The 10,004-nt window shown below is 39.7% G+C and overlaps 1 protein-coding gene across 1 annotated transcript in view; it reads right to left on the reverse strand.

Moving 5' to 3' along the window:
* Positions 1 to 9,346: 9,346 nt before the first annotated feature.
* dnajc8 (DnaJ (Hsp40) homolog, subfamily C, member 8) overlaps positions 9,347 to 10,004 on the reverse strand; it is a 14,667-nt gene continuing 14,009 nt past the window's right edge. The window contains exons 8-9 of the mRNA XM_082190477.1: positions 9,773 to 9,848; positions 9,347 to 9,682 (exon numbers count right to left, since the gene is read on the reverse strand). Coding sequence (XP_082046603.1) covers positions 9,560 to 9,682; positions 9,773 to 9,848 — 199 coding nt within the window. The 3' untranslated portion in view covers positions 9,347 to 9,559. The remainder of the gene's footprint in view (positions 9,683 to 9,772; positions 9,849 to 10,004) is intronic.

A 10,004-nucleotide genomic window follows, 5' to 3' on the forward strand; every position in this document is an offset into this window, starting at 1 on the left:
TTTTTCTTTTTTAATCAAGAACTTTGTTGAACAATATGAAAAACCATAAATGTAGTTGCTGTGAGTTAACGGTGTCTGACTAGTTGACACTTGGTGTGATGACATCATCGTTTCGCAAAATATACGGATTGGCCGTAGGCTACACACGAAAACGCAAGGGCGGCGTTTTCAGATTTATCCACCTTGGGACCCGGTTTCAAAAAATAGCGGTTTCAGTCTCCGAAAACGCCGGATCCGTGTGGACGAAATACGATAAAAAATGTATACGTATACAGCGAAACAGATCTCCGTGTGGACAGGGCCTAAGAACATTGTTGCAGTGTATCTTTTTTTTTTTATCACTTTTTTATTTATTTTCAATTTTGCCAAGATACAATAACAACAATAACTTGTGCAATTACATTACTTCCAGTAATTGCATTAAACATAAGCAATATACACCACACATTCCTTAACTACAAAAAAAAACCTCCCCTCCCTTCCTCCCTCCCTCCCACCCACCCTCCCACTTCCCTATGGAGCACACAGATTAGATCAAAGTCATGATCAGGATCACAAATTGGACCTAACGAATTACCACAGATGAAAGACACAAAAAGTCATAACAGTAGCTTCTTTACATCCTCTGCAGGCTTTTCCCACATCACCAACGTTTTTAACTTGGCATTATTAATACGGGCTGATGACCACTCCAGGTAGATCACCTCGAGAAGAGCTTGAAGCCAGTGTTTTATTGATAATTGGTGCGGAGGAAGCCACCTCAGAACAACAATTTTTTTCGCTGCAGTCATGCCAGCCAACCAGAGTTTACGCTCTATCTCAGTGATCTTGAACCTGGAGTCGTCATTTAGAAGAAGCAACGCCGGCTCCAGCGGGAACTTCCTCCCCACCAGAACAGACATCTTATCCACAACTTTGCCCCAAAATCTTTGTATATCTGGACACTCCCATAAAACATGTATTAATGTGCCCATGGTGCCCTGACTACAAAATGTACAGTAGGGGTTGGGCACTAGACCTAATAAATGTCTTTTGCGTGGTGTCAAATAAGTCCTATGGCAGATTTTGTAGTGGATTAATTGGTGATTTGGTTTTTTTGGAAGACCCAAATACATTATTCCACACCACCTCACAATTAATGATCTCTGTTCCAGGAGGTATATCCACCTCCCACAATCTATACCCAGGCAATTCTGTAGTGGTGTATGACATGAGATTGTTATAAATGAATGAGACCGTTTTCTTTCGAGGAGCTCTTTCCATAAGAAACACTATAGGATGAGTCTTTAATGCAGACCCCCAGGGAACCTTGAGTGAATTAAGAGCAGACCTTACCCTAAAGTAAAGGAATTGTGAATTTCTTGGGATACCAAAGTGGGACATTAGAACAGGAAAATCTAAAATTGAGTTTTGCCCTGAAATATCTCCCAACGTCCATATCCCATGTTGAGCCCACAGTTGAGAAATGAATGGTTTACCACCTGTCAATAAATTGGTATTGTGCCAAATAGGAGAGTGTTTATGCCATTTCAGTTTAAAGTCTACATGTTTCTATAGATTCATCACAGTTTGTACTGTATACGAAATGATTGGTCCAAATTCTGAATAACACTTCTTATGTTTCAGACCAGAGAAGATCACATCCTGAAGCCTTAATGGGTGCACCAGCTCCTGTTCTAACGTTTTCCAAGGTGACACTAATTCTGCATCAAAACAGTATTTTAAAGAACGTAATATAAAGGCCCAATGATACAGCTTGAAATTCGGGCACGCCCATCCACCCTGAAATTTATCCCGTTGCAATGTTGACCATTTGATGCGCGGTTTCTTCCCATTCCAAGTAAACTTTTTAAGCATTGATTCAAGTTTTTTCCAATACCCTGTTGGGGGTGCTATTGGAAGCATAGAGCTAATAAAGTTTATATGTGGAAGAATATTAATTTTGATTGTAGCCATGCGGGAAGGCATGGACGATGGAAATGCTGCCCACTTCACTAGGTCATCCTCGACTTCTTTCAAAATAGATGAGTAATTATTCCTAGCTATTTCCTGGATACTGGGACTAATTTCAACACCTAAATATGTGACCTTTTGCGCCACTGGTATAATTTCTTCAGATCCGTATTCAACAACATTAAAATTGATTTGGAGTAATTGAGCTTATAGCCAGAAAGTGTACCAAAGTGTTCTATGATTTTTAAAACATTCGGAAGGGATTGCTGTAAATCCGAGAGGTAAATAAGCGTATCGTCCGTGTACAGAGAAACGGAGTGTAATGTGGACCCTATTTTAACTGGAGCTACTAATGTGCTCTGGCGTATGTATTGGGCTAATGGTTCAAGTGACAAATTAAAAATAGCGGGAGATGCTGGGCACCCCTGTCTGATGCCCAGCTGTAACAACCCTTGCAGAGGGATTAGAATATAATACTTGTATCATTTTAATAAAATTTGGGCCAAATTTGGATTTTTCCAGGACATTCCACAAGTATCTCCATTCCAAGCGATCAAACGCCTTTTCTGCATCAAGAAATAAAAGTCCACAGGGTACTTCTGTCTTTTTGGTTTCAGAGATAATATGCAGGAGCCGCCGGACATTATCTGATGCCAGCCGCCCTTTAAGGAATCCAGTCTGATCTGAATTTATTAACTTCCCACTAACTCTATCAAGACGCATGGCAATAACTTTGGAATACATTTTTATATCTGCATTAATTAAAGAAATTGGGCGATAGCTTGAGCAAATCTGGGGGTCCTTCCCTGGTTTATAGAGTACCGAAACAAGTGCTGTATTGAGATCCCTGTGGAAGAAGCCCTTTTCTATAGCTGAATTAATAGTATCTAGCCAAATAGGTCCTATAATATCCCATAGTTCCAGGTACAGCTCCACAGGTATCCCGTCAATTGCCGGTGAGCGCCGCCCCCTATTGGTTAATTTAACTGCTATGTGTAATTCCTCTAGTGTTATGGGGATATCCAGGTCTTTAGATTCATCGTCTGATAGCTTCGGTAAATTCAGGTTGTCAAAGAATGAATCAAATAAGTCCTGTGAGAATCGGTCTTCCGAAGAGTAGAGGTTCTCAAAAAATGATTTAAATGAATTATTAATATCAGCTGTTTTGGTGACCAGTCCGTTCACTGGACAATTTATAGAAGGAATATTAAATTGGTTTTCTTGCTGTTTTAATGTTAACGCAAGAAGACGAGTTGGTTTACTACTGTCAGTGTAATATTTGTGTTTGGTGATATGCATCATGAATTCAGCCCGTTGCCTCAGTGTATTATCTAATTCTGCCCTCACAGACCTAAGCTTTGTTGCTACCTGATCACTATAGTTGTCCTTAAGCTCCCTCTCTAATTTACAGCAAGCCTGTTCCATTTGAGTAATCTTTTGCGTTTTGCTCCGTTTAAGATAGGATGAAAAACCAATTGCATTTTGACGCAGAAAGCCTTTGATTGCTGACCAAACAATCGCTTTGTCTGAAACTGAATCTTTGTTAATATTAATAAATTCCACTAGTTTGGGCTTAACTTGTGCAAGGTATTTTTCGTTTCTCAACAGGGTTGTATTAAATCTCCACCTGGACGATTTACCTTGTAAAAAGTCAAAATTGAATAAAGTCATAATTGCATTATGGTCAGAGATAATACGAGGTAAGAAAACCATCTTATCTATTGTTGGAATCAAGTCTGGCGTGGATAAAATGTAATCTATTCTTGAGAACATCTTATGATGAGGGGAGAAATAAGTGTAGTCTCTAGCTGTAGGGTTCTGAAGCCTCCAAATATCAACCAAGTTTATATCCTTAACAAAGTTCTTTAAAGCCTCAGAGGATAAAGCTTGTGCGCGTGTAATGGATGGACTAGACCTATCTAAATTGCAGTCAAATAACGTATTCATATCCGATCCTATAATAAGTGAGTAGTTAGAGAGACTCAGCAACTCTTTGGTCAGCCAAGGAAAGTAGGACGAGTCAAAAATCGTGGGGGCATAAATGCTTACAAAAGCTATTTTTTTACTCTGAATAGAGACCCCACAGTAAGCCAATCTCCCTGAGTTGTTAGAGTTAATCTTCTCAATTACCAAATTAAGTTTGCGTTTCATTAATAACATGACCCCTTTAGTCTTAGAACCATCCCCCGAGGACGCCACCACTTTGTAATGTTTATTCTGCATACAACGGACATAAGCTGGTTGTAAATGTGTTTCAGATAGAAGTGCCACATCAACATTTTTCCTTCTCAGGAAATCTAGGACTTTTGTTCGCTTAAGTGGTGAATTTAACCCTCTAACATTGAGGGACAATACAATATAATTAGTCATCCTGGTAACCAAAATACATTGTGATCCTGATATAGAATGAAGAATAAAAATATTCTGTGTGAACCCCAAACCCCCCACCCCCTTGTGATAAACACTTGACTTCCTTGGTACTATCCTCAACTTATCTATTCTCCCTGGGAGAGCTATCCGAGCATTAAATCTTAACCTATAACACCAAAATCAATATTATCCATTGATATATAATAGGAACGATATAATGTAAACACATACCTAAAACAGAACCAAAAAAAATGTATATATATATATAAGGCCCTATAGCCTTCCGGTCGATGGCGTGATAGAGTGGACGTGTAGAGGAGAGCTCCCGAGCAAAAACTGTTTTATTTATAAATCTACGCCTATAAAGTGACTATAACCTTTCACCGACGGTTTTCCTTTATTGAATTATCGTTTGGGATGTCAGACAAGGACAAAAAGGACAAGGTCTCGAACAAAAGTATTAAAAAGGGACTTACAACACGTTCCATGGCGGCTGAGCAGCTAACGCTAGCCATGTTGGTGGCTGAACTTGAAAAGAACCGAAATAACATCACGGAAGAACTGACAAAATTAATAAAGACGTCGCTCTCGCCGATTCAAAGTACACTAGAAGCAACAAGTTGAGTCGTACGAAGTTCGCTTCAACGAGGCGGAGGACGTGCTTACAGACCACAGTGACCGGATCTCCACACTGGAAACATCCGTGGCGGAGCTGAAGTCCTCCGTGCGGGACCTCACGAAAGAAAACAACGGTTTGAGGGACATGTTGGACGGATATGAAAATAGGCAAAGGCGTACGAATCTCAGGGTCCTCGGCGTCGCGGAGGACAGCGAGCGGGGGAAGTGTCCATTGACGTTCATGTCTGAACTCTTGGTCAAAGTGTTAAATGACGACAGCTTGTCAAAAGCCCCGGAGCTGGAAAGATGTCACAGAGCGCCGATGCCTAAACCGAGCCCTGACGCAAACCCGCGGCCGTTCATCCTCTGCTTTCACCGCTTTCAGGAGAGAGAGCGCATCCTGCAATTGCTATACAAAAGCGTCAGCTCTTTTACGAGGGCAGGAAAATCTTTATCTTCCCGGATCTGAGTGCTCGGCTGGCGGCTAAGCGCAGCACCTACAAGAAGGTAAAATCACAGTTTTATGAGAAAGGGGTTAAGTTCAGCCTACGATATCCTGCAACGTTGGTGGTGTACTTTGAGGGATCCCGGCATTCATTCAGCTCTGCCGAGACCACTGAAACTTTTTACAATCAACACTTCGGCTCAAATAAGGACTGAGTTGGCAATGACAGGATGGGAGGTAAACCAGTATTTCCAAATTATAGGGATGATATCGACCACAGGGGGTCGCTCTTGGAATGACTTTAACCCAGGGGACTACACTCAGTTTGAATGTGACGCCCAGACGCCGGCCTCTTGCCGCTCCTACGGGGACAGAGTGCTGATAATCGAACTCTGGATGATATCGACCACAGGGGGTCGCTCTTGGAATGACTTTAACCCAGGGGACTACACTCAGTTTGAATGTGACGCCCAGACGCTGGCCTCTTGCTGCTCCTACGGGGACAGAGTGCTGATAATCGAACTCTGTAAGTGCTCTTGGGGCCTTGTTGTTTTTTTTTGTTGTTTTTTTGTTGCAGTATATCTTGAAGGCAAGGCAGGTTCATTTATACAGCACATTTCATACACTATGGTAAGTGCTTTACATAGAGAATAAGCACAGAATAAAAGCAAGGTAAATTAAAGCGGTTATAAACGGTTATATGAAGTCGAGGTAATCATCATCAAGACGATCGGTTCATCGTACGCTGAGCTTGTTTCATTCACTGATGTTGTTAGACTAGCTTAGTTTGTGTTGTTCTCTGGGAAAATATGATCCAGGAAAGTTCAGCAATAACTTTTTTAAATGAAATTATGAAAATCAATAAGTTTAAACACAGATGTCACTATTTACAGAGAATGGGTTATGTTTCTACAACCAGTGAATGTTTCTTTGTGTGTGTGTGTGTGTGTGTGTGTGTGTGTGTGTGTGTGTGGACACTTAAGGTCCATTCAAGGTTCAGGTCTCTGTCAGTTTTCCAGCTGATAAAACATGTTCTAAAAATGTTTTTTTTACATTAAGTTAAGTTATGTGAATGTAAAGGGAACAGTGTTCTTCAGTGATTATGAGGCCGTTATAGTTTTGCTGATCATAACAGTTCTTCAACATGACTCTCAGGAGAGGTTAGGTTTAGGGTTAGGGTTAGGGTTAGGGTTACGGTTAGATCGCTCTGCTGCTCATTCGGACATCAAAGCTCATAATCACAACTTTACTGAAAGAGTCACATTTTTTTTTAAATCAGGATTAACTCAATAACTGATATTTATTCTCTGCTCATTTAAATGAGAACTGAGACAGTTATAACTGATTTAATGTCATTATGTTTAATTATCTTTCACATGCAATCGGAATTATCGTAAAAATTAGTTTCTTAGTAGGAACTTCCTAATCGAAATTTGGACATGATTGCCCTCTCAAGTCGTAATTATAACTTATACTAGGAAATATCCAACTAGTAAAATTTCCAATTTGGAATTTCCGACTAGGAAATTTCCAGTTGGAAAAACTCGTATTTCCGATAACTCCAACGGCACATGAAGGAAGCATCACTGTGTGTAAAACATACAGTACGCATACGAAGCACTTGAACGCAACAGGCTCATAATCACGACTCCAGAAGTGGGAAGTAGGACATTCCCACTAAAAAGCTGCGAGAACAGCGATCGCTCTCCCTACGCCACGCTTAAAGCTCAGCTCGATCTCGGCAACTCTGCCATCTAAACTATCTCAAGTTTCCCAGTGATAAATACGACTCGAGAGGGTGTTTGTGTTCAATTTCTGACTAGGAAACTCATATTTATGATAATTCCAATAGCAGTCACAATATTTATTTTAATCAGGATTAACTCCATGACTGATACTTTATTATTGAAAATACTTAATCTGCAGTAACTTTGACTGTAAATAAATGTATTTGTATTATTAGAATGTAATTTTCATTGACATCAAAAAAGTAATGTGTTTACGTAATGCACGTTACTTGTAATACATTACATTACTCGTAACATTAAAAGTAATCTGTTTAAGTAATGCACGTTACTTGTAATACATTACTCGTAACATTAAAAGTAATCTGTTTACGTAATGCATGTTACTTGTAATACATTACTTTACTCGTAACATTAAAAGTAATCTGTTTACGTAATGCACGTTACTTGTAATACATTACTCGTAACATTAAAAGTAATCTGTTTACATAATGCATGTTACTTGTAATACATTACTTTACTCGTAACATTAAAAGTAATCTGTTTACGTAATGCACGTTACTTGTAATACATTACTTTACTCGTAACATTCAAAGTAATGTGATTACGTAATGCACGTTACTTGTAATACATTACATTACTCGTAACATTAAAAGTAATCTGTTTACGTAATGTACGTTACTTGTAATACATTACTCGTAACATCAAAAGTAATCTGATTACGTAATGCACGTTACTTGTAATACAGTACATTACTCGTAACATTAAAAGTAATCTGATTACATAATGCACGTTACTTGTAATACAGTACATTACTCGTAACATTAAAAGTAATCTGTTTACGTAATGCACGTTACTTGTAATACATTACATTACTTGTAACATTAAAAGTAATCTGATTACGTAATGCACGTTACTTGTAAAACATTACTTTACTCGTAACATTAAAAGTAATCTGATTACGTAATGCACGTTACTTGTAATACATTACTTTACTCGTAACATTAAAAGGGAACTAATGAAGAGTCACTCAGAGATCATCTCTCGCACAGCTCAGAGACTCGGGTATCATAACTATCTCTGAGGTTCCCAGGAGTAAATATGACTTGAAAGGGTGTTCATGTCCAATGGCCAACTCCAACTAGGAAACTCCGACTAGGAAATGAAGGAAGCATCACTGTGTGTAAAACATACACTCACTCTCACATGTTTAAAGTTCCAACAGTCTGCAACATGACATCATGACTTTGCGTAAACATACACGCCACTTTCAAGTCAAGTGGCGTGTTATTTATGCATTTTGAGCTATCCGCGTGTATGTCCACGCCGAAACGAACCGTCATCTTCCGTGTGTATGTCTACGCCGTTAAACGTCAGAGTGATTCCGCGTGTATGTGTACGCCGTTAAATGTCCGAGCGAAAAAATGTATATCTACATCTGGGGAGCAATATTTTTTTTCCTAGGATGGTAGGGGAACACTCATAAATGGTATTAACCCCAGTGACGGGTAGGTTTAGGGACGCGGTTGGGGTAGGTCATATATATTTATAAAATAATGTAACGTTAAGTCACCGGCGTTGATAAACACGCTGAAAATCGATGAGTGTTGATAACACGCCAAAAATGGAAATACGAATTGGCGTGTCATACATACGCCATTTCATGAGATCAGTCTGAAAGTTCAGCACAACTAGGATTTTTTTAAGTTTCCAACTAGGAAACTCGGGTAACACTTTATATACAGTGTCCTTGTTACACCTTACATGAACTTACCATAGTAATAACAGTAAATTATGCATAATTACATGCAACTAACCCTAATCCTACAGTAAAGTACATGTAGATAATCATTATTACTCAGTGCTTAAATATATAATTACACTGTAACAATGACACCTTAAAATAAAGTGTAACCTAAACTCATATTTGCGATAGCTCTGATGTGTGTTTAAGAGTGTGTGTGTCATTATGGTGTTGTGTGTGTCAGTATGGTGTTGTGTGTGTTTAAGAGAGTGTGTGTGTGTGTGTGTGTGTGTGTATTAACGGTGTACTTATGTCCAGATATTGGCTGATGATGAGAATGATTAACACACACTGACACAAACTCACTCTTGTTCAATTTCAGTTGTGAAACACCGACTCCAGATTCACCCGTTTAATATTAAACTCTTCCTCTCACAAACACACGATCAGTGGAACAACACCACACACTCGTACAGTCGGACAAAACAATGTTTTAATTGTTTACAATATAAAAACTACAACAAAATATCTACAAACAAACGTTTATTTGTAGAAGAGAAACAGCATGAATAAAAGAAGAAGAACGGTGGATGTTTGTCTCTATGTACGACATGAAGACGATGCAAACACACACTCCTCAAGGACGTGGATATGTACAGAGGTCATGTGAGGGTCATGTGACCTTCACTCGCGCTGCTCCATCTTCACTTTGGGCGGCTTCAGGAACGTGCGGTTCTTCTTCTCTTTCTTAGTCTTTCCTTTGGCCTGGAAGTTCCTCCAGCTGTCCACTCGCCCGTCACGCGTCTCCTGCAGACACACACACACACACACACACACACACACGTGATGAAACACGAGCGTCTCGCACCCGTCTGGAGAACCACTGAACTGTCGAACCTCAAAGTTCTTCTGCCACTCTCGCTCTCTCTTGGCCTTCTCCTGCGTCTCGATCTCCTCTTCTCTCTGTCTCTTCCTGCAGTCACAGAAACACTCGTTATATTCACATCAGTTCATCCAAACAGAACGAACGTCAGTGTGTGTGTGTGTGTGTGTGTGTGTGTGTGTGTGTGTGTGTGTGTGTGTGTGTGTGTGTGTGTGTGTGTGTGTGTGTGTGTGTGAGAGAGTGAGT

This window comes from Leuciscus leuciscus (assembly GCF_965113295.1).
Source record: "Leuciscus leuciscus genome assembly, contig: HAP1_SCAFFOLD_233, whole genome shotgun sequence".
Classification (NCBI taxonomy): Eukaryota; Metazoa; Chordata; class Actinopteri; order Cypriniformes; family Leuciscidae; genus Leuciscus; species Leuciscus leuciscus.